Source organism: Zootoca vivipara, chromosome 1 (genome assembly GCF_965207765.1).
Source record: "Zootoca vivipara chromosome 1, rZooViv2.hap1.1, whole genome shotgun sequence".
Classification (NCBI taxonomy): Eukaryota; Metazoa; Chordata; class Lepidosauria; order Squamata; family Lacertidae; genus Zootoca; species Zootoca vivipara.
The window spans coordinates 104,834,427-104,859,797 of NC_142582.1; the positions used below are offsets into that span (position 1 = coordinate 104,834,427).

Below are 25,371 nucleotides of genomic sequence, written 5' to 3' on the forward strand. Positions count from 1 at the left end.
TGAACAGACCTGTGCTTTGCTATGTGACAAGTAAGATATGTTTATGTTTAAAGCATTGTGAGTACATTGAATTAACTTATGGTGTGTTCCTTACTACTTTTTCTTTCTGGCAGACAATGTCAGTGGATATGCAGCTACAGCATTATGAAACACAGAACAAACAGTTCCAGCCACTTTACAAGGAGTGGGAACGTGAATTTCAGCAGTGGCAGGATCAGATTCAGGCCTACCCTCACAAAGACCAACTTCATGAGTGTGAGAAACAGTGGAAAATGTGGCAGGGACAGATGAAAGTCACTCACACCCACCTTCAGGAGAAAGTGAAGTCTCTTCGGAACATGAACAGTCAGTATACTGGGAGTGTAACTTTGCCGCCTGCATTTTCTGCATATTCTCAAACAGTACAAAGTGGTATGTCCGTCGGGCAGTCTACTTTGCCCTCAGCTGCACTGCCTCCACCTTCCACTGGATTCTCTTCTGGCCCACAAATGTCTGATATGCCTATTTCAAAAGAATCTGGTCCTCAGAGCACCCAGAGCACTGAAACACCGAGGCCAAATTTGTACCCTACTCCTGGTTCTTTTAAAGTTACTGAGTCACTTCCCACTCCCCAGGCTACGGAGATGGCCAAGCAAGGTCTGCTTTCTACCCCTACCGCTGCTTCTTTTTCATTTAAAGCAACTGAGTCTTCTACCACCTCACAGACCTCAGAGACAACCAGGCCACCTCCATTTCCTTCTCCTGCCTCTTACTCATTTAAAGAGTCACTTCCCACTCCCCAGGCTACGGAGATGGCCAAGCAAGGTCTGCTTTCTACCCCTACCGCTGCTTCTTTTTCATTTAAAGCAACTGAGTCTTCTACCACCTCACAGTCCTCAGAGACAACCAGGCCACCTCCATTTCCTTCTCCTGCCTCTTACTCATTTAAAGAGCCACTTCCCACTCCCCAGACTACGGAGATAGCCAAGCAAGGTCTGCTTTCTACCCCTACTGCTGCTTCTTTTTCATTTAAAGCAACTGAGTCTACCACCTCACAGGCCTCAGAGACAACCAGGCCACTTCCATTTTCTTCTCCTGCCTCTTACTCATTTAAAGAGTCACTTCCCACTCCCCAGACTACAGAGATGGCCAAGCAAGGCCTGCTTCCTACCCCTACCGCTGCTTCTTTTTCATTTAAAGCAACTGAGTCTCCTGCCACTTCCCAGAACATGGAGGCAACCAGGCCACCTCTGCTTCCTACCCCTGCTTTTCCTTTTAAAGGTAATGATACATCCATCATCACCCCGGCCATGGATATTGTCAGGCCAGGCCTGCTTCCCACCCCTTCTTCTGCTTCTTCCTTTTCATTTAAGGCTCCTGTTTCACCTGCCATGACCCACGCTACAATGGATGCAACCAGGCCACATCTTCTTCCCACCCCTGCTTCCTTTACTTTTAAAACTACTGATACATCTGCCACCGTGAATTACCACTCAAATGTGACATCATCTACTAGCACTTCAGACCAAGGCAGTTCTTATGTGCCTCTGGGCAAACAGGCAATGCCATTTGGTTCTGTTTCATCAGAACTAACTTCTGCTGAAGTAAAACCTCACTCTACAGTGTCCTCCTCATCTGCATCCACCACCAGCACCACTACTACCTATCAGAGCAGACCAGGGAGGTCAGCCGGGTTTCCTGATTCTGCCAGGGGACAGCGCCATGAAGGTCCAAGGGTGTCAAGGTAGGTTTTCTTTCTGACATTTTTGTATGGCAATGCTGGATTGGATGATAGTACAGTAGAAACACTCTTAAATATTGTTATGTAATCCAGTGTGCTTTGCCAGTAGGACATGGTATTTTATGTGACTGTGCTCATTTAGTGGTTGTTGCCCCCCCCCATGGTATCCCTGGCCTATTTTAATCTTATGCTTTACTGTACTTTAACCTCATACGTTCTTCAGAGTATTTCTTGAAATACCCAAAGCCAGGTCTTTCCCCCCAATTTTGTGTGTTATTAGTAGCTTTTTAATTGAATGTTCCAAAGGGAAAGGGGGAGCAGCTGGTGGTCCAGAACAAACCCAGTGCCCAGATATTCAAGTAAATAAACCTTTAGTAGGAGGCTATATATATACACACTACCCCATCTTCCTTATGTTTACAGAAGGTCACCTTCTCATATGCTGCCAGTTGTCATGTCCTCTAGCCAGGGGTGGCAGGTGGACTCCTTCCAATATTGGAGCATTAGGAATTTAGCCATCATGAGTGCCCTTAGAAACTAATAGAATCGTCTGTTCTTTACTTAATGATTCTCTTGGTGAGGGGCAAAACTTGAACCAAATCTGTGGGAGCCTGTAGTACCAGTCCTGAGTGCCAGAAGCTTTGTAGCCAAAACAGCTTCACTCACAAACAAGATGGAAGCATCCATATACTCAGGGGAAATGGAGAGTTAAAAATAAAACTTGCATGCAGAGTGTACTCAGGTGTGGGCTGCAGGGTGAAGGAAGGAGTAAATCCATGCACACCCCAGTAGGGCAATTACTTTCCTCCATGATGCATCAAATGCATATTGGGGGAAAGCATCAGGGAGGTTGTCAGTGAAAAGGGAATTGGGGCCAGAGTTAAGCCCCCTCTCCCAGTCACTCAGCTGCTGCTGTTCACAGGGCACTCTGGTTGCCAAACTCAGGTCTGCTGCCGAATGTATAATTCTGGTCTCACACAAAAAAAGCAGAGTTTGTGCTTTTGTTCCTGCTGCTCTATTTAGTAATATCCCACTTTACACAAAATTAGCAACAGTTTATATATAGTTTTTTATTTAAAACAACAACAACAAGAGCAAAAGTCTTCCTAAGTAAAATCATCTTCAGTGCCCACCTAAAAGCAGCAAAAGTGATTATTCTGCAGGTGTCTTGTTTGCACACACAAAAAAGAGATAAGAGGAAGATATTGTATTATACACTGGTACCTCAGTTTACAAACACAATTGGTTCCGGAAGTCTGTACTTAACCTTAAGCGTACTTAACCTGAAGCGAACTTTCCCATTGAAAGTAATGGAAAGTGGATTAATCCGTTCCAGACGGTCCACGGAGTACTTAAACTGAAGCGTACTTAACTCGAGGTATGAGTGTAATTGGTTCCAGAAGTCCGTACTTAACCTGAAGCGTACTTAACCTGAAGCGAACTTTCCCATTGAAAGTAATGGAAAAGGATTAATCCGTTCCAGACAGGTCCGCGGAGTACTTAAACTGAAAATACTCAAACCGAGGCGTACTTAAACTGAGGTATGGCTGTAAATTTTTATTGTTTGTAACACCAGTGTAATCTCAGTTGTCATCTTCAGTTTATAATTTAATAAATGCTTTAAAATTATGTTTTCTGAAGTGTGAGACTTCTAGGCTCTCTGGAGCCCAGAACTTGGTCAGACACTACTTACACCTTAAAGGACAGGAGGTAAATCCCAGGCTCACACATACCTGTGCCTCAACCTCTATCTGCTTTTCCCAAAGGATGAAGACACCTGACTCAGTGGAATACTGCATGTGTCTACATCTTTGACCCCATGAACCAAATGAGGTGGTTCTTGAGTCAGACATTATTCATTTCTATCTGAGGAAGAGGTGGAGAAGATGAGCATAGATATGGGTGAATCCAATACTTGTTTCTGTCATGCTCCGTTCGCATGCAGCAAATCTAATATTTTGGTTAATTTTGTGTATCATTATTACTTAATGAGATTTTAATTTGGCAGCTGTTTCCAAGAGGATTTATGGAGTTTTTCTTATAAAAAAAGTCTCACAAAATCTATTATTTGAATAAAATGTCTCATTTCTTAATACACAGATTTGATGCACCACAAGGAAGAGACTTTGATAAATTTGAACCTGCAAGACAGCAAGGACCTAATTTTCAAGGGCAACGTTTAGAAGGTCCAAGGTCAAGATTTCAAAATCAGCTTGTAGATGGCTCTTCAGGCAAACAGGGGACAATTCCCCGGGGCCCAGCAGCAGCATTTTATACTCCCTCAGGCTCTTCACAAATGCAGGCTTCCCAAGCAAGTGGACCACGGTGGCGGGGGCCTAGGCCTCCTTTGGGACAACAGAACCATCAGACAGAACATAATGAATCTTTTACTGATATGAGCAATAATCAGACAGTGGCAAATAAATCTAAACCTAGACCAGATACAAAGGTTACTGGTTCTGTTCAGCCAGGTACAGTCATGTCTAAAGCACAGCAAAATTCGTCCGGAAAAGAGGGCAGAGAAACAATGTCAGAAACAAAGAAACCAAGCTCTGCGGAGACTGAACTGCAAACAGAAGAATCAAGAAAACCTCCTCATGCTTCGGATGTTCTCCATCAGACACCAGGTTCCAGTGTTCCAGGGGGGAAGAAAATGTTACCACCAGCGCCAATGGGAAATAAAGAGTTGAATTCTGCAGAAAACAAACTGACTTCTTCTGAAAATAATCAGAGCCAGGAGCCATCTAAACTGGAAAGTCAGGAGAGGGGACAAATCAAGCTGGGAGATAACCAGGCCAAAGGGCCAGCAGGCAGGGGCAGGGGCAGGGGCCAGGGTAGAATGGAAGACAATAGAGGTAGGGGCCGAGGCCGATTTGATGATGCCAGAGGAAGGGGAGTACCAAACAGAGGTAGAGGTCTGACCAGAGATATAGGTGGCAGAGATGTAAACAGTGGGCCAGGAACCCACAACAGGATGCCAGAGGGCCAGTCGGGCACTTGGGAATCTGGGGTGGGTGGACAGTTGAGCAACCAGGAAAGGGCATTGGGAAGGCAGTTGAGAAGCCAAGACACAGGGTTACCAGCTAGAGACAGGGAACCAGCTCCCCAGATGGGCAGCAGAGAGAAAGGCCATGCAGAGAGCCGGGAAAAGGGCTTAGGCAGGCAACCCAGTAGTCCAGAAAGGGGGCTGGACCGGCTGTCTAGTAACCGTGAAAGGGGACCAGGTTGGCAAGCTAGTAGCCGGGAGAGAGACCCAGTCAGAAGGCCTAGTAGCCGGGAGAGGGATCTGCACAGACGTGACACAGGCCTTGGAGGTGGTATGGATAATTTGCCTCCATTCCATGAAGAACCACCCAGGCCTCCATGGTCTTACGAAGAGGCAGGCATGGAAGAGGAGCACTCATTTGAATACCAAGATATTCCTCCTCTAGAGCGCAGACGATTGGAGGATTGGGAAAGAGACAGATACTGGGTTGAGCGCGACCAGCGATATCATGATGATCCTCTTGATCCATATGAGAGAGATGACTTGTTAGCACACCGTCATCCATTGCCACCTCTTTCACCTCTTCCCCCGCTACCTCCTTTACCTCCAATATCTGCTGATCTTGATAGACAAGAACCATATTGGGATGACTGGGAAAGGCCATTGGAGAGAGAGAGAGAACTAGACAGAGATCTGGACAGGGTCCGAAGACCCTTGGATGTGTATGATCGTGATTTAGAAAGAGACTGGGACAGAGATTACCTAAGACCACTGGGCGACAGAGATAGGCTTAGTGATCTGGACATACCTCCTCTCCCACCTTTGCCACCCCTTCCTCCACTTCCTCCTATAGACAGATACCGTGACGAGCGATGGCTGGAGGAGAGAGAGAGGGATTTCTACAACAGGGATTCCAGAGACCGGGGGGAACTCAGAATTCGAGAGTATCTAGAGAGACATGACACATGGAGGGAACCATCTGATTTCCCACCTGACAGGGGTGATTGGGAAAGGGAAAGATTTTCGGATAGGTGGTATCCAGATGAAATCGACAGATTCCCACGTTTAGATGATCATCTGGATCCGCCACCTCTGCCACCACGCTCATCTGAATTGCTGGGAGACGAGCCAAATTTGACCTCTGAGGGAGGTGTAATGGTCCTTAGTCAAAGGCAACATGAAATAATCCTGAAGGCTGCCCAAGAGCTAAAAATGCTACGGTGAGTTGGCTGCTGTTCTTGTTTATTTGGCTTTTTCATCTCCCCTCTGCCTTGCATTCCCTCTTGCAAATTGCAAAAATACATATAATTAGGTGGTAAGTAGCTGTGTACATTTTGGTCAGCTTAGATAATGGAAGGGTATGCAAGTTTAATAAGTCAAGGGTAATTGAGATTACTATGCTTTAAACAGCACTTTTTTTCAGTCTTAAACTAATGAAGTTAAAATGGGTGGGTTTTTTTATTGTTGAAGAACCTCCCATAGAATCGAGAACAGTTCTGCGCAACCCATGCTAGAAAAAAAAGTCAGGTAACGTAGCTGGTGGTGATCACACTTATCCTTAAAGCTGAGTAGTGAAGATTCAGGCAGGAGAACCTTGTTCATGCAGACCTGCAATGTTTTTAAGAAATTCAGAAAAGGGAGCCCATGAAAGCAAAAGGTCCAGCATTGTCAGTCAATTCACATGAAAGGGTACAAAGTCCACTCAGATGAATACTGCCTCAAAGGAGGCCACTTCACTTTTTGTTGTGCTTGGTTTTAAATTACTCTCGTGAAAAGTTGCCTGGCTGTCATATTACACTTCACTCCATGGATACATCAAATCTAGATTTTCAAGCAGTGCATATGATGTGACGTTTATAAATCTAAGACAGGAGCAAGTGCTAGAGCATGCAAAAGTCCCAGGTTCAATCCCTGACATCTCTGGGCAAGGCTAGGAAACCCCAGAGAGCTGCTGCCAGTCGGTACAAGGTAACTTCCATTGAGATGTAGAAAAATCTCTGTTGCTAGTTCCTGTTGTCAACAGTGGTGTGTTTTGCCATTTACTGAACTGGGGAAGTGGTCTGCAGGCGTTCTTTGGGAATATGTGAGAATTCTGATCACAAAGGCTTGAATTTTCTCTCCTTAACACCAAAATGATATCCTCAGAAATTGCGATGAGATTTGAGCTGGTGTGAAAAAGAAATGTACCTTGGGAGCTAAACACACTCTGTGAAGTATCTAATGTTCATTTTTGGCACTGAGAAAAGTGCCACATTTTGTTGAAAACATTTGTGTATTGTAAGTCTGCCCTGCTTGTCAAATGACAGCCTAAAGTGACTAGCGGTACTATATTAAAACAATATAGCAACAAATTAGAGAAAATGCACTAAAAAGAATCAACTGGAGCAGAAAAAACCTGCCAAAATCCTAAAAATCCAAACTGCCAAGCAAAACGAGATGAAAAATATTTAAGGACAGATGAGTTCCATGAAATTCAAGTTGTAGTAGAATAAAATATTATATAAGAAATAAAAGAAACAATAAGAACACAATTTAGAATCATAACACAATCTTTCACAGTGCTTTGCAATTGTGACAATAGGCAGAACAATAATTAAGTGGTCCAGCAAGATGCTCAGCAATTTTCAAGTGGGCCGGGGTATGTGTGTGTGTGTGTGTGTGTGTGTGTGTGTGTGAAGTTTTGGAAGTACTGGGCTAAATGTTTTACAAAGTAGCCAAATTTTTAGTTTGTCGCTTAAAACTACCATATTTTCCATGTATGAGACTAGGTTTTTTCCCTAAAGAATAATGTCAAAAATTAGGGGGTGTCTTATACTCTGGGCCATCTCCCCCCCCCCCAATTTTCTTAAATCTTGCGTCCCCAAAAATAGGGAATGTCTTATACATGGGGGCCTCTTATAGATGGAAAATTATGGTAACTAGCCTCTCAGCCTGGCAGGCCTCCCTAGAGAGGGCATTCCACAGTGTTGGTGCCACAGATGGACATGAGTAAATCTGGTGCTTCTTAAAATTTTGTTTAAGACATGCATATACTTTTTGTGGTTTTTAAAAGAACATTTAAGTTGAATAATATGATTTTTTGACTGCAGAGAACAGAAAGAACATATGAAGAAGATGAATGAATTTGTTCCTAAACTGCCACCGCAGACACTTGCTAGGAAGGATAACTTTCAGGTAAATTGCTATCGAAAATATTGTGTGAGTGTGACTTTACTGTGATGCACGTGGTTTTTTGTATTTGTCTTTTTAAAAAAGGTTTTTAAATGGCAACTTTTAAGAACTTATGCTTGAGCTTGCTTCCCCGTCCCTCCATACTTGTTACCAGTCATTATGGCTATGCTCTGTATCCATGGTCGGAGGCAGCAGAGGTTCTGTGGCAGGTCTTTCTTGAGAATGGGGCATCATTATGAAGAAACCAGCTCTTCATCCTCGTAACTCTCACTTCGATTCCAGTACACATTTCCTGCAGATTTCAGGAGACGGGAGAGTCTAGGAGCAGGGTCTCCCAAAGATGTACTGGATTTGGACTATATAGGACTTTAGGAAGTCACCATCATTTTGAATTAGGCTGGGCCACTTCGTTTCTACTGGTGGCAAGTTTTCCACTGCATTAAAGGGTGGCCCCACATAGAGCATGCTAGAGCAGCTGATCCCTGAGATTATCAAAACATGGATGGATGTTTCTGGGTGCCTGTCAGATGTAGCTGAGAAAAAACACTCCTTATTAACTGAGGTCTGGATCGAACATTTGTAAATTTCTCTACTTAGAGCAATCTCAAAGATACAACCATGTGGAGGAAGTAATGCCACTGCTTCATGGCAAGCAAAACAACAATTTTATAATATGTATCATATTATACCAGGTAGCCACAACTTTATCTGTAGCTGTGTTTTGTCATAGTTTGTTTTCACTACTATGGCTGATCCACATTTGGGTGATTTACAAAACTTGACCTGGCCACGAAAGAACTTTAGATGAGAAGGTGCATTTGGGCAACTGAGATTGATAAGGCAGCAAGCTGAAACTGACACAAGTTGTATACGCATTCCTTATGATAAGTTTCAATATTGTAAATTCCATGAAAAGGTAAAGGGACCCCTGACCATTAGGCCCAGTCATGACCGACTCTGGGGTTGCGGCGGTCATCTCGCGTTATTGGCCAAGGGAGCTGGCGTACAGTTTCCAGGTCATGTGGCCAGCATGACTAAGCCGCTTCTGGTGAACCAGAGCAGCACACGAAAACACCATTTACCTTCCCGCTGTGGCAGTACCTATTTATCTACTTGCACTTTGACGTGCTTTCGAACTGCTAGGTTGGCAGGAGCAGGGACCGAGCAATGGGAGCTCATGCCGTCACGGGGATTCGAACCACCAACCTTCTGGTCGGCAAGCCCTAGGCTCTGTGGTTTAACCCACAATGCCACCCGCTTCCCTAAATTCCATGTAACCACCTTTAAAAAAAGAATTAGCCTTATCTTTGTACCCTTTTATCTCTGTTGTAACCCAAAAGGCCTGTTTTAAGTATCAAAGTACACATTTGTTCTGACAGTATCTGACAACATTTTTTAAATTGCTGTTAATTTCATGTAACTTTTATTTAAAAATATCCTTTTATTTAGGCCTCTTCTGAAATGCACGCTGAGATACCAATAGAGGAACAACCTACTCCAGCTGTAATAGCAAAGCCACCCGTCCTGTTTCGGAAAGGTACGCCAACAGCCAAGCCAGGCACTGCAGTTGCAAAGCCATCTGTCCCAGCGACAAGGCTGCCTGTTCCAGCCGCAAAGGGCCCCCTCCCAACACAGTCAAGTACTCCAATTCCCATTTCAACTACAGCAGCCGCTCAAGGTCCAGCTGCTATGGTCAAATCATCACCTGCCATGAGCCAAGAACGTTGGGATGAGGATTCTTTCCAGGGACTTTGGGATAGCAGTGAAGATAAAGGGTTAAAATCAGAGAATGACTTACCTGCGTCAGATCTCTCATTACCTTCATCGACAATCACAACTTCCTTTGGGTCAGGTATAGCACAACTTTCCAAGCCACCAATTATACATCAAACTGTTGACTATGGGCATAGACACGGCCATGGGCAAGGTGAATACTGTTTATCTTAATAATGCTAATTAACAGAATAATTATGCCTGTAGGAAAAAAATTGCCAATATAATTGTCATCATTGTGCTGGTCTACATTCTGTGCATTAAAATGGACCCTTTAGGGCAGGCATCCCCAAACTTCGGCCCTCCAGATGTTTTGGACTACAATTCCCATCATCCCTGACAACTGGTCCTGTTAGCTAGGGATCATGGGAGTTGTAGGCCAAAACATCTGGAGGGTCGCAGTTTGGGGATGCCTGTTTTAGGGGATCTTTACATTGATAATTTAATAGAGAAATTTGATGTTATGTCTGATTCCCTGATCCTTAAATCGTCTAGCCTGTCTGTGAACTAGAATGAGAAAGGGCTCTTGTTTTATTCCTTCCTATACAGAATACGATCTAGAGTATTTGTGTTATGAGATGGCTAATAAATACAAATAACAAATAATACTTTGGGCCTTATGCAGATAAATAATAAAGTGCCAATTTGCAGCCTCTATAACTGCCATTGTTCAGTCTGAACTTGCCATTTTACTGCAAGAATATGATGTAAATGATAAGATATTGGTAACATTGGTTGTTACCTAGGTATTCATAAGCTGATTGTGTGTCTGAATGGTTCACAAAACCTAATAGCACCTTCTGTGTAAGGAACAGCTAAAAACATTTCCGGCTAAAATGTTTAGAGAAAAGATAACATAGTGGAGGTTTATAAAAATATGAATAGTGTGGAAACAGAATACTGGCCTGGTTTGACATTGAAATGATTGAGGAAGGCAGCTCTGCTTTTTTAATCTTTTTTTTTAATGCTTTTGTTATGTTATGTTGAAACATATACTGTTGTGTCAGGTTGCTGCTATATCAAAACACCCCAGTCCCTCCTTGCAGATAATATTTGATTAGGTGGGGGGCCCACTAATCAAAACCTTTTTTGTGTTTCTACTTAAGGTTCCTTATTGGAATCTGTTGTTTTGTTTTTTGGAAACAAAACTATTAGCCATCAATAAATTACAGCATTGCTAGTTTTTCTCCCTGTGGTGTTTTTCTCATGAGAGCTTTAGCTGGAGAATGCCTGTTTTTAATTTAATTAAAGCTTTGTAAGTAACGCACAGTACCACGTTGTGGTAAATGCTCTTTGATGACTAAGCAATTTATACAGCTCTTCTTTAAAACAAAAAAAGCAGCTGTTTCCTATTATTGTCCCTCAAGCCAATGTCTTTGTTGAAGAAATGACATTTATTGGTTGGCTGATTTAGTTTGGCTTAATTTATTTTTGGTTGCCTTTCTACACCAAGTTGTTCCCACCCAAACAAGATTATAAGAGGTATCCACTTATTTTCAGACTATAAAACATTAATGGGGCAAGATGGAGAGAAGTGGTATTCAAAACATATTGATACATTCAAATAGGACAAAAACCAACAATTCAGCAAACAGAATAAATTCAGTACTGCAAAAGAAATAAGCTGGACTTAAATACATTACAGAGCAAAAAAAAAAAAAAAGTTAACTGACAAAAAAGTTCCGGTTCTTGGATCTAGTCTTACTGCACTCCCAAGGGCTTAATAAATGCAGTTCAGAGTGGGAAAAGAATTTGGATCTGATATCCCGCTTTATCACTACCCTAAGTAGTCTCAAAGCAGCTAACATTCTCCTTTCCCTTCCTCCCCCACAACAAACACTCTGTGAGGTGAGTGTGGCTCAGAGACTTCAGAGAAGTGTGACTAGCCCAAGGTCACCCAGCAGCTGCATGTGGAGGAGCGGGGAAGCGAACCCGGTTCACCAGATTGCGCTACCGCTCTTAACCACTATACCACACTGGGGTCTCCTCACCAGGCTAGATGGCTTGCAGCTGACTGCCATCATCATTCCTCCTGCAGAGATTGACAAAAGCCAAAGGGAAATGTTGGGGAGGGCAGGGATGGTAAATCTTCCCCAGCCTCCCAGATGTTCAAGCTGCTGGTGATGGTCTGAATGCATTTATTGAAAGATGGTATCTGGGGCAATATCTCTTAATTTTATTATTGCTAATTTGTATTTGACAGATATAACCAGTAGTAAAGGTGGACAAATTCCTTATGGGGAGCGTATACCTCTGCGTCCAGAAGCTCCTCATGAGAGGCAGCCCTTTTCAAAAGGTGGGTATACTTTGGTGTCTCTGAGATGTCTCTTTTAAGTAGAAGGCAGGCATCAGTTTGATATTTGGTAGGTTCCTTGTTAAAACATACACACATTCCACCCCCTTTTTAAAGCAATATGGCTTTCACCATGTCTTGAATTCTTGTAAATACTCAAAGAGTTGTTCTAGATATTATGGAGAACAATAGCCATCCCCATTCCCAACCTGATGTGCTCCAGATGTTTTCATCTATAATCCCTATTGGCCATGATTGTTGGGGCGCCACGTTGAGGACGGCTGATGTAGACTGAGGTGGTAGAATTCAAGACTGTACCAGACTGACGGTAGGATGGAAAGCCCCCTCATTTAAAAAGCTCCCTGTACATAGAAAACTAGCACGTTGGGGAAGAGATTTAGAATAGCCTTCTCCTTGTTGTTTGTGTTTTGCCTTGAATGGCGTGTTTAAAATGAAAGAGCATTCAAACATGCAATCCCTTGCTGTAGTCTGAAGTAGTTCAACCCAAGAAATCTGCTACTTGATGCTTCTACCTCATTCTGCAATCCTGTAGAATAACTCTTTAAATTATTTTGACTTCATTTTCCAGAACACCAAGGCCAACGGGATCGATATATCAAGGAAAGAGATGCTTATTTTGAGCGGCAGAATAATGCCAATATTGATCACAGAGACTTTAGGAGAGAGAGAGAGTCATACAGGGACCGTATTTCTGGAGAACATGAACGGGAAAGATTTGACAAAGAACGCTATCAACGAGATGACAGGTATGTAATATAGGAGGGATAAGTAGGATTCAGAAGTGTGTCTTCATACAGATTGCGGAGCTGAGTTTTTGAACTGTCACTTCTCTTTTTTTCTTTTTCTTTTTTTTTGTACATGTGAGTATCATGTTTTACTTCCAAACTCAGAGGGAGTATGCATACCAGTTGCTGGGAATCACAAGTCAAGTGAGCACTGTTGTACTCATGTCCTGCTTGTGAGCTGAAGCCTTGTGAGCATGTGCCATGGCAGGACAGGCATTTAAAAATTTCTTCCCCTCTTGGTTGAAAGGTGTGATAGTCATTGCATCCAGCAGCGAAGTCTAGGATTGGCCAGGAATTGGTTTATCAGAGACTCTCATGTACATTTTTGTTAAATGTGTAATATTCAGAGAAATCATGCAGATTGTGTTACAAAATGCTGTCTTCATTTAGCAGGCCATCTCCTTCAAGAGCTCAGTCCTATCGTGACAAAGACCATTCAAACTCAAGACGGGGAGGGTTTGAAAGACAATCATATGACAGAAAACCTGATCGTCCACCTTATGATCATGGGCCTCCGATGTTTGGAGGTATAAATCTTAAACCTTGAAGAAATATTAGAATATTAAGGTCTCAGAATGAATTTGGGAATATGAACTCGTTTACTTGTTCCTTATAATTAAGGATAAAGTTATTAGCAATGATTGAAGTTACATTTATATATCTGACCCTCCTTGGTTTAAAGGGAGGGGTTTTAAGAATAATCATATTTGCATTACTGTACAATGTAATGGAACTTTTTAATGTGATGCACCCCGGGGAATTTGATTGAAGGGCAGTATAGATAGATCTATAATAAATAAAGAACTCTGTTCAATCTGTCTGATTATTAATATCAGTAAGACCCAACTTCTGACTATTGGCCAGGCTAGTGTGGAATCATAGGAGTTTGAGTCCAACAACATCAGAAGACAACAGGTTCCCCTTCCCTGCCTTAAGCAATAACTATGAAGTTTGAGACTCTTAGTATTTTCAACATCCAAAGACTTTGCATGTACTGCATAGATCAGGCATCCCCAAACTGCGGCCCTCCAGATGTTTTGGCCTACAACTCCCATGATCCCTAGCTAAGAGGACCAGTGGTCAGGGATGATGGGAATTGTAGTCCAAAACATCTGGAGGGCCGAAGTTTGGGGATGCCTGGAATAGATAATGGGCAGCATCAAATACACTGCTTTGCTTATGGAGTAAATTTCCTCTTGTCCCCTGCAAGCTTCCCATGCACCCCACAAAGCATATTGGAAACAGAACTGGAAGTCTTTTAGGAACTAATGTTCTCTTCATACAGTGCATAATTTTAGTTAATTTTGTTTTTCTCTCTTGTGTGAACTTCGTGTTAAGGTGACCGCAGAAATTACCCTGAAGAAAGAATGCCCATTTCTGCTCCATCATTAACCCGACAACCACCACCTGCCCCTCGTGTAGAGAGGAAACCAGAATCTAAAAATGTGGATGATATACTGAAACCACCTGGAAGGGAGAGTAGACCAGAGAGGGTGAGTAGTTTGAATGTGGCTTTCTAATCTTAAGCAGCAAAATGCATGAGAAATAGCATAGCTGCCAAGTTATCCCTTTTTTAAGGGATTTTCCCTTATGCTGAATAGGCTTCCTCACGAGAAAAGGGAAAACTTGGCAGCTATGGAAATAGGCACTTCAGCTTCAGCTAATGTTTATGTAATGTGTAATCTCCCCAGACAGATTCCCATGCCTTCCAAAGTTTGACTGAATTTGGGTGCAGTTCTGCTCTCCAAGCACAGCCAGATCTTCCCTCCCCTTGCTTGCTACCCAGTGAGGGTGAAAACAATCCCCACACAGGGGCTGCCATGATTGAGTAGCAAGCGAGAAGAGGAGTTGACTGGTCTACCATTACCATTCCTCATGCTGCTAAATGTGGTGCCTGGTTGATTCTGAGGTTGCAAAATGTTTCTCTCAGCAGCTCCCTGTGAGAGAACAGTGAAGTTGTTACAATAAAGAATTGTAAACCACCTTGGGTGCCTTGGCAGAAAGACGGTGCATAGATGCAATTAATATGTAAATAATAATACAATTAATTTATGCTCTCTTTGTTTTAGATTGTCATTATCATGAGAGGATTGCCAGGCAGTGGAAAGACTCATGTTGCTAAGCTTATCAGGGTGAGTGAATAACCAGCAGCTTCCTTTCGCATCTTCAGTCTTCACTGAAGAATAGAATGTGGTTGCATTTTGGTCCCAGCTGTCTGAGTGCACAGTTTCCTTTATTTAATCATTCAGAGCTCTAAAACATATAGCGGCTGGATTGACTTGAAATGAAGAGAGGAAAACAGAATTCCCTCTTACTAACTGTGAGGGGGTGCTGTATGTTCTAAGTTGAAGCACTTGCACCATAAATGCAGGCTATTTATTAATTGTGTGTTTCCTTCCCAGGATAAGGAAGTTGAATGTGGAGGAGCTGCACCCAGAGTGCTCAGCCTGGACGACTATTTTATCACTGAAATAGAGAAAGAAGAGAGAGACCCTGATACAAAGAAAAGAGTTAAAAAGAAGGTACTTTCAGTTGTTGATTAACTCATTGTGTTAGATCCATAGAGTCCCACCTGACTACAGAAAGGATCCTTTTGTTGGAAGGCACTAAGATCCAGCAGAGATTCTCCCTAGATGAAGGGGGAAAGTGATTTTTCAACACCTTACCCTTCCTCCCAATCCTCCGGAACATATTTTCCAGAGGGGGGAGGAATAATTGTTTTTTTATATAAAAAAAAACGAAAACAAAAAAACCCATATTCCTCCAGTATATGTCTGGATCCAACTTTTGCAACATATTTCTTCTCCATTACGCATGGACCACTGCAGTAGTGTTCAGTGACAACAGGAGGCACAGATAGGAGTGCTGGGCTGCATAGGGCTTTCAGACAACACCATGTTGCGCTTTGAAGTCCTGAATGTTCCCATGGCCATCTATTGGCATTCATGGGAACTGCAGTATGATGACATCCTTACAATTTTATTATGTAGTATTTACCAGCATATGTGATAGCAGTACATAACTGAATTTCAGATTTTAGCAAAAAGGCTTGTTCTTCTTTTAGCTAACCTTCTCTTTTTCTGGAGCAGATTTTGGAGTATGAATATGAAGCTGACATGGAAGAAATCTATCGTGCCAGCTTATTCAAAACTTTCAAAAAGACTTTGGATGATGGGTTTTTCCCCTTTATCATCCTTGATGCCATTAATGACAGAGTACGCCATTTTGAGCAATTCTGGAGTGCTGCAAAAACAAAAGGTTTTGAGGTAAACACTGTTGGATAATCTCTGTCATCGTTAGCTGCTCCCAAACAAGTTTTCCATGCCCTTGAACCCTGAGCATTAACACTGGGCCACTGGCAGCCAAGGCAGACTCAAACTTGGGTACCTGTAGTATATAAGGACAATACTGCCAAGAATGTTGGGGGGGGGATTGGAGCCCAGAAAATTTCAGGCTCAATCCCTGATACCAGCAGGTAGGGCTGGGAATTATTCCTATCTGACACCCTGCCAGTCAGGGTAGATAGTTCTGAGCTAGATGGACCAATTGTCTGATTTCATGTTAGGTAGCTTCTTACATTTCTCTTAATGGCCTTAGTTGAAATTGAGGTGTCATGCAAGGGCCTAAGATACCCTGAGGCAGTCAATAAGGGGGACAACAAGCAGGCTGAAGGCAGAGTGCAAAGTTAGTGAAACATAAGGACAGTGCCTAAACAAGATTTTTGCCCGAGCAGAAATCCTGGCCGGACTTGGAAGCATATCTAACCAGGCCATGATAGAAAGAACTAGCAGGATGATGGGGGGTAGAAGGTAGGAAGCCATGTGGGAACCCGAAGAGAATAATACGGCCCACTTTCCCCTTTTGCAACTTAGAATGGCAGCCAGTTGTGGAATTCCCTGCAATCAGAGTACCATTTTTTTTGTCTCCACTTACAGAGAGGCAATAAAAGGTTCCTGATCTGGGTGCTGTAGTTTACTGGGGAATTATTGTTTTGAGTTTGCCACATGGTTTAATGCTGCCTTTACAGTGATTTGTTTTTATAATATATTTGTTGCTAATTACTTTGAAAGCCTCTCTAGAAAAGAGCCATAAAATCCAAGAAATGACTGAGGGGCATGAGCACACAGGCCAGTAGTTTGCCACATATAAGTCCAAATGGATCCTTGGCACTGATCGTGCATTCTTTTAGCCTTGCCTTTTCCATTTAAATTTGCACACACTCCTTCTCCTTAGTTCACCAAGCTTACTTTGGAAAATATGCGGGAAATGAATCAGATGTTTTTGAGAACATTCTCTCCCCACCCCTCATGCTTTCTAGGTCTACCTAGCCGAAATTACTGCAGACAACCAAACTTGTTGCAAGAGAAATGTCCATGGACGCAAGCTCAAGGAGATCAGTAAGGTAACTTTATAAAGTTTTGGAGGCACAGAGTCACTAACGTTTTCTTAGAGCTGCAAGAATTACCCATCTTTTTTGGTGGGCGGTGGGGGAAGCAAACTTGTCTCTTTTGAAGGTACTGCATTTTATAGTACTACATTGGTCCTAGTAGCCAGCGCATTATTTATACTGAATATTGTAGAAACTGCTCCAACTCTCATTTCCCAATTCCAGATGGCTGATCATTGGGAAACGGCACCCCGTCATATGATACGTTTAGACATTCGCTCTTTGCTACAAGATGCTGCTATTGAAGAGGTGAGATTTCCAAGAAGCCAACTTATCCATGTATATGATATTCATGGCTTTAGAAAAGATGGATAGTTTTTAAAGTAGAAAGCAGGTACAGGATTCGACTACAGATTCATGGTTTAGTGAAATCTTAATTGAAAAGTAGTAGACATCTGGAAGAACTGTACATTCCCGAGGCCGCCACAGGACTCCCATGAGGAAACGTACAGCAAAGCATAGTGGTTTGACTGATAGTGGTTTGACTGATATCATTCCATAAAGTCTTAATCTCTTTCACTCTTGAGTAAATATTTTAGCTTTCTGAAATAGATTACTGTAATTGTATGGGCTGTCAGTATACAGTGGGTACAAATACACATTTTCACACTTAATACAGGCATAACAAGTGTCTGAAGAAAGTCATCCGCTCAAAACTTTTTGTCTGCCACTGTAAGAAAGCATAGGAATGTGTACATTTTGAGGGGTTTTTTAAAGCAACATATTTGTGGAGAGAAAGAGAAGAATTGTAATGTAAAGTTATCAATATTAAAGAATGTGTGTGGAATAGAAAAGCAAGTTGCAAATTTCTCATCAATTTCTGAGGTGAGAAATAGAAGAATAAATAAATACAGTACAGTTCTGTAGAAAAGATAAATCTTACTTGTATAGTATATACATATCTTTGATTCAAAAAATGTTTTTGAGTCTCTTTTATTTAAGTACAAAGTTAGTGCTGCAACATCTCTAACAAACAGGTAATGTGTAGTTTTCAAATTGTACCTTGGCTTAGGTGGAGATGGAGGATTTTGATGCAAACATTGAAGATCAGAAAGAAGAAAACAAAAAAGATGCAGAGGAAGAAGAGAGTGAACTGGTAGGAAACACGTTAGCCCAACCCCATCAACAAATTTATCTTATTACAGTGCCTAAAAGGGATTCTGTCTGCACTAAAATCCAAATCCCCTCTCCTGGCTGATACCATTTCCAACAATATGGGAGTTCTGGATTTATACTTCATTATTTTAGAATGGAGAAATTTTCTTTGAAATCTTGAATGTAGAAAGAGATGTTCAGATTGTTAGTTTCGTTTTGCAGTTTTCTGAAGAATTGTTCTTAACTAAACTTTTTCTAGCTATAAGAAATAGCTCTTTGAGTGAAATCCTGTGCTTGTTTATTCATAAGCAAGCCCCCACTACAGGATTTCAGCCTTTGAAGATCTTAAGTAAAAGATTTCATTCTCATCCAGCTGATAAGAGAGCAGTCAGCAAAGAGCCAAATTGTTCTCCCAACTCCAAAAAGCAGAACTCTTAAACATGACATTCCTGCAACAAAATATTCTACTTTCAATACTGCCTTCTGAATGGAGGACAGAACTCCTCTTGAACTCTGATGCAGAGGCAAGACACATCATTAATGTAGTCACCAATAACTGAGAGGGGAACATTGATCTTCATCTTTCACTCTCTTTCCTCTTGAAGGGGACTGCAAAGTAGAAAATGTTAGGATATGCTGAATTACAGCACTAACGATCCTTTCTTGGATTCTATACTCTTTCCATCTTCACATCCTGCTAGCACCTTGGTTGAAGGGCAGGATAATTCCACAGACATGCTCTTTTTATTCTTTTTGGCCTAGCATGGAGACTGCTTTTGAAGTAGTAGCCATTTTAGGCAAAATGCAGATAGCATATTCCACAGGCACATCAGGGCATGGTCCCAGGTGACCAAAATTTCCAGCTGGAAATCAACTGGAATTCAAATGGTAAAAATATCCTCAAAGAGATCTGAAAGATGTTCCTCATGTCATTGCTGTTCAAGTGCATGAGTCTCTCAGATACTTTAAGAGGGCATAAACGATCCCCTGCAATCTCTGCTGTAGACTGTGCCATAAAAGTCTCTAGTAGTACTGAATGTTTCTACCAGAAGCGTATATGTCATCTCTATCACCTGAGGTTAAAAGCTCTTAAAGATGGGAATGAAATATGTAGTTCAAGACAGGAAAAATCTTCACAGAGACTGGTGATAAAGCACTTGTGGGAGGACCTACATAACCTAACCATGGCAGATAAGGATAGTTTTCTTCGTGTTCCATGTTGGGCAATGTGTTCTGTAGAAACTTATGGCTAAAACATTTGAACTACTACTTCTTCTTTGGTGATCACTCTTAGCCAAGTAAGATTGTCTTCCATAAACACAGTTTTAACAGTGAGTCCGTAAGTGACTGTGGAGGCCAATTCTGGATCCACACGTCCTTCCACAGTGGGGACATAGGTTCCCAGGCGAGAGTTGATCATGGTGAGGATTTGCCAGGCGTGCCTTCCTTTATGCGCCTTTCTCCCTTTTGTCCTGAGTTCAAGAGTCTTCAAAGCCCATGACACCTGTGGTAAAAGCTGTTCTCCAATTGGAGCGCTCACAGGCCCGTGTTTCCCTGTTGTTGGTGTTTATACTACTTTTTTTTTTAGATTTGCCTTGAGAGAGTCTTTAAACCTCTTTTGTTGACCACCACATTACGTGTTCCAATGGAATGAAACATAAGGCTCGTAGCCAAAAGGAGGTTGTTGTTTCCTTTGCTCTGCGTGAGTGGAGATTACATGTTTTAATGGCTTAAAGGAAGCTAGAAGACCCAAGATTGCTTGGTTAAGAAGCTGACAACCAGATAGGCCCTTCTTTCTAGAGCAACACCAATGTCAGGAAGAAATCAGACAACAGCCCAACACAGAATTCGTTGCCTGTGGGAAGTGGGTTATTGCTACAGCTCTTCTACAGCATGCAGCAATGCACAATCCCCAGCCAAGTTGTCTGAGAGAGAGAACAGTTGGATTGTGTGTATTGTGCCAGATTTGTCCTGTCTTTCCTAACCAGGTCAAGCCTCCCCACTAAAAAAGGAGAAATCCAATTAAGGTTTTGATACCATTGCTTATTTCTGAGATATGGGAGGTAGTCGGTTCGACTGTTGAACAGCACTTACAGGTCTTACATTCCACTGTTGAACAGCTCATCAAGGAGGTTCCACTGGTACCTTCCCTCCCCTTCAGTGATAATAGGGCACAAATAACACTTTCTGAACTTCAAGATCCTGAACCAGTTCACCCCCAAAAGAATTATGAATTGAAGTTCCTGAAGAAGACACAAAGTGCCATGCATTGGTTGATTTTGACTATTCTTGGGTTCTGCAGCTTACTTATGAGATTCCTGAGATTCATATATAATTGAACCATGAGAAGGTGCTTTATTCAGAGACATGTCAAGAAATAATTGATGCATCTCTGACAAAGAAATAACCAATATCAAAGTAAAACAGTTACTCAACGTACTGGAAAAACCAGCTGGAAGCTACGAGCATCAGGCCGGAGGAATGGCCTCTTTGGACTTTGATACAAGCTGAGGTGATCCTGATTGTTTTATGGGGACCATGTTTCTTTGATTATTCTCTCACACACATACACACACCTAGATAGATGATAGATAGATAGATACGCGCCGCAAACAGCCAAATTCCAGCGTCTGGAATTCAGTTGGCTTTGCTGATCTGCCTGGAAGTTGAGCAGCAGTAGCTAACCTCTAGCAGCAGTAGCTAGAGATGAAAGGAGATGCCCCAGCAATGACTGGTAACATTTTGATATCTCTCAAAGCATCCAGCAACTGGCTCCTGAGATCTTTGGAAGTTCTGCTGATGGCAAGAATAACCATGTAAAGGTAAAGGGACCCCTGACCATTAGGTCCAGTCGTGACCGACTCTGGGGTTGCGCGCTCATCTCGCATTATTGGCTGAGGGAGCCGGCGTATAGCTTCCAGGTCATGTGGCCAGCATGACAAAGCCGCTTCTGGCAAACCAGAGCAGCACATGGAAACGCTGTTTACCTTCCCGCTGTAGCGGTTCCTATTTATCTACTTGCACTTTGATGTGCTTTCGAACTGCTAGGTTGGCAGGAGCTGGGACCAAGCAACGGGAGCTCACCCCGTCACAGGGATTCGAACCGCCGACCTTCTGATCAGCAAGCCCTAGGCTCAGTGGTTTAACCACAGCGCCACCTGGGTCCCTTTAAAACAGTAAGACCATGTAAAAGACCATGTAAAACAGACCATGTAAAAGACCATGAGGATGTTGCCTTCCTCAGGAGGGTAGTCTGTTCCTGACTGTTTCCCAATAATCCCCTTCTGAATGTTAATCAGAAACAACTATTAGGATGAAGGATAGCAGCTCAACAGTTCATAAATATGGTTTAGTCTTTTGGGCATTTTTTTCTGGTGACTCAGTGAGCGAGTCTTCAAACATCAGATGGATGGACAAATACCAAAGCTTGTTTCCTGTTTCCGGCGGTGGGAAATGGCTGACTCCCATACGATCAGATCCTGGCCGTGCCAGTAATTCAGGGCTGATATGGGGGTAGTTAGCCCTGGCAGACTCCCCAGGGTGGGGGAGGACTATCTCGTAGACCCGTAGATTGTCCGAGATTGCCAGCTTGCATTGTGCAAGCGGCAGGACACTGGGTCTCAGAGCACGACACGGCCAGCACTCTCCAAAGCCACGCCCATATCTGTTTTGATAAAATAATTAGATTTGGACAATAAACAGACATAGTCTGGACCGAAGAAGACCAAGAAAAAACCTGCAAAATTCTACAGTCCCTGGCGTTTAAGTTTGGACTTCAAAGAGAATCTCATGATGTTTGGATTACAAGGATTGGTATGTTCTTTTTTTCTTTTATTTTCAATACTTATAATTGGTTTTCTATGCCAAGCCTCATTAAGAAACCTAATTTACTTTGAGGAGTACAGATGGACTTCTATTTATAATTACATATTCAACTGTGCAGCTTTACTCGGTTGGAAAGACTTGATTAAAAAGAAGAAGAAGAAACAAGATGGCGCTTGTGATGCAGCACAGAAAAATGAAAGTTTCTCCCTATTTCAAGGGAAGTGGGAGATGCTTGTTGGCTGACTTTGTCATGATTTGAGACAATAATTTGGGGCAAAACATAGTGCATCTGTTTGCAGAATCTTCATTAAGTGTGAGAGAGAAGGCTAAATGGATGTCTAGCAGCCCCCCTCCTAGGGCCCAGGAGGGGGGATTGTGTGGTGTCCGAAAGCCAATCAATCAAATGATTTACATCTGTGGAGTACAGTTCATTCACATTGCAATATGCAAACATATGCTTAACATCAAAGACAGATTTGGACAACAGCCCAGATGGGAATAATTTAACAACTTAATAACACGGGAGTTGCTGCGTCATTAAACTTCAAACAAAGACTTGGATAACAGCCTGGATCGGAGATTGGAATGAAGCAGGAAAATTGCGCTGCCAAATAGACAGTTGGAAAAATATATATTTACAAATAAAGCTGGACTCGATGGATGTAAGGATATATGATTTTGGACATGATTGAGAATCGCATAGCCAGGGACAGAGAACTTTAAAGTGATAAAATCGGAATGTGGAAAATAGGAGAACAAGAAGAAGAAGCAGGAACGAGATATCGGGGATATGCTTCAAGAGGTCCAGACTGTGGGAAGCCCGGGGGGGAAAAATAATGATTTGGACTACAATTTGGTTCCTTTTGTTACTGTTTTTACTTTTTTTATTGGAATATGATTATATGTTAATTGGCTGTTTGTATTGGAAAATTAATAAAAATGATTTGTAAAAAAAGACAAATACCAAAGCTTGTTAGCCTAAGACTGACTTCCGACCTTGGCAAATGAGGGTCACCAGCGTCCTGGACCTTCCCCCAGCAACAGCACTTAAGCAACTGCTATTCAGAAATACTTCCTCTGACAGTGGACACAACTATCAGGGTCAGTAGCCCTTGATGGCATTTGTTTAATTCTCTTTTAAAGCCTCTCTTCTAAAGTTGGTGGCCATCACTGCCTCTTATGGATAGAATTCCATAATTTGTGTACTGTGTGAAGAAGTACTTTCTTTTATCTTTCCTGAATCTCGAAACATTCAGCTTCATTGGATGCATGTCCATGAATTCTTTTGCTATGAGAGAGGGAGAAAAAGTTGTCTCTATCTACTTTCTCCATAACGTACATGGCGTAATGTGTGGTGTAGTGGTTAAGAGCAGTAGACTCGTAATCTGGGGAACCGGGTTCGCATCTCCGCTCCTCCACATGCAGCTGTTGGGTGACCTTGGGCTAGTCACACTTCCCTGAAGTCTCTCAGCCCCACTCACCTCACAGAGTGTTTGTTATGGGGGAGGAAGGGAAAGGAGAATGTTGGCCGCTTTGAGACTTCTTCGGGTAGTGATAAAGCGGGATATCAAATCCAAACTCCTCCTCCTCTTCTTCTTTTTCTTCTTCTTCTACTACTACTACTATCATGTTGCCTCTGGCTTCTCTTCTCTCTAAACTAAAGAGCCTGAAATGTTTTTAACCTTTCACAGGGGAGATGCTCCATCCCCTTTATCATTTTGGTTGCCCTTTCCTGAACCTTGTCCAATTCTACAATATCTTTTTTGAGGATAGGCAACCAGAAAGGCACACGGTATTCCAAATGCAGTCGCACTATAGATTTGTGTAACGGCATTATGATATCGGCAATTTTATTTTCAGTTCCTTTCCTAACGATCCGAAGCATGGAATTTGCCTTTTTCACAGCTGCTGCACACTGGGCCAACATATTCACATATCCATCGAGCTATGCACTACGACTCCAATGTCTTGTTCCTGGTCAGTCAACACTAGTTCAGACTGCTTGAACATATACGTGAGATGTATGTTTTTTGCACTGACGTGTATCACTTTACTCTTCTTTACAATGAAATGCTTTGCCATTTTAGTCATCCATTATCACAGTTTGGAGAGGTCCTTTCAGAGCTCTTCAAAATCTCTTTTTGTTTTAATGACTGTGAACATCAGCAAACTTGGCCTCCTCACTTCTTTCCCCTTACTCCACATCGTTAAAAAGTGGCTGTCCCAATACCAAATCTCGGGAGACTCTACTTTCTACACCCCTCCATTGGAATAACAGTCCATTTGCAGTCATACATCTGGTTACGTTCGCTGTGGGATGCGTACATCACGGGTTACAAATGCGCCGAACCCTGAAGTGCCGGAACAGGTTACTTTGTCTTCAGTGATTCGTGCATGCACAGACGCACCGAATGACGCCATGTGCAGAAGCACCGGATCGCACGGCAAGCATGCACAGATTCAGCGCTTCAGGTTGCGTACTGCTCTGGTTGCATACGGGGCTCTGGAACGGATCCCGTTCGCATTCAGAGGTACCACTGTATTCTTACTGTGCACTTTCTTTATTTCACCACTTCTTGATCCACATTTTCTGATCCACAGTGACAATGGTTTGGACCCAAAGATGCCAAGCAAAAGGTACTTCTCCTTACACAAGGGAAGATACTACATATTTTCAGCACTTCTCCCTTCCCATTGCAGCCCTTCCATGCTTATTTCATGCCCTTCCAGAGGGTCTCCAAACCCTCAGGAACTGCATTTCTGGGTGTGCAGAAGGTTGCAGTAGAGGGGGAACCCCCATTTTGCGAGCAGAACTCACAGGTAAGGTTCAGCGCCATTGAAAAACAGCTTGAAGAATTTTGGCCCAATGGCTAATAGCTGGAAAATATTCTAAATACATAGGGATATTGCGCCAATTTGAGAGGTTCTTTGCTTTTCATTCTTGAAATCGGAATTACTCCATTGGTGTTATGCCATTTCTTTATAGCAGAAGTGAGGGCCAAATTACACATTACACAATTTTTTTTGTATATTTCCCTCAATTTTTTTTGTAAGGAAAAGCAACAACCGAGACAGTATTTCAAACGGGTGGGTGGGGAAGAAATGAGAAAAGCAGCTGTGGGGCTATCAGAAGAAGAAAGAGTTCCTCCTCTGCCTTCTGCCTTCGGCCTCTGTTGTTTGCTTTTCATTTTTAATAACATGGTTTGAACTAAGGATCAAATTAATACATTCTCACAGAAGCAGTAAACTCCTGAA

General features: G+C 42.5%; 1 protein-coding gene across 8 annotated transcripts in view; it reads left to right on the forward strand.

The window, feature by feature from the left end:
• Positions 1 to 25,371, forward strand: part of YLPM1 (YLP motif containing 1) — a 49,251-nt gene that overhangs the window by 12,454 nt on the left and 11,426 nt on the right. For 3 of the 8 annotated variants that reach the window (XR_015950574.1, XM_035108491.3, XM_035108509.3), the window contains 14 exons: positions 114 to 1,723; positions 3,821 to 5,926; positions 7,796 to 7,880; positions 9,327 to 9,804; positions 11,854 to 11,946; positions 12,533 to 12,710; positions 13,140 to 13,276; positions 14,088 to 14,242; positions 14,819 to 14,881; positions 15,152 to 15,271; positions 15,839 to 16,015; positions 17,068 to 17,151; positions 17,362 to 17,445; positions 18,209 to 18,292. Coding sequence is in view for 5 of the 8 variants with exons in the window: in XM_035108491.3 (XP_034964382.2) it covers positions 114 to 1,723; positions 3,821 to 5,926; positions 7,796 to 7,880; positions 9,327 to 9,804; positions 11,854 to 11,946; positions 12,533 to 12,710; positions 13,140 to 13,276; positions 14,088 to 14,242; positions 14,819 to 14,881; positions 15,152 to 15,271; positions 15,839 to 16,015; positions 17,068 to 17,151; positions 17,362 to 17,445; positions 18,209 to 18,292 (5,454 nt within the window). In the remaining 3 variants the exon portion in view is untranslated. The remainder of the gene's footprint in view (positions 1 to 113; positions 1,724 to 3,820; positions 5,927 to 7,795; positions 7,881 to 9,326; positions 9,805 to 11,853; positions 11,947 to 12,532; positions 12,711 to 13,139; positions 13,277 to 14,087; positions 14,243 to 14,818; positions 14,882 to 15,151; positions 15,272 to 15,838; positions 16,016 to 17,067; positions 17,152 to 17,361; positions 17,446 to 18,208; positions 18,293 to 25,371) is intronic. The other 5 variants (XR_015950576.1, XM_088672239.1, XR_015950589.1 and 2 more) reach the window with 3 other exon arrangements.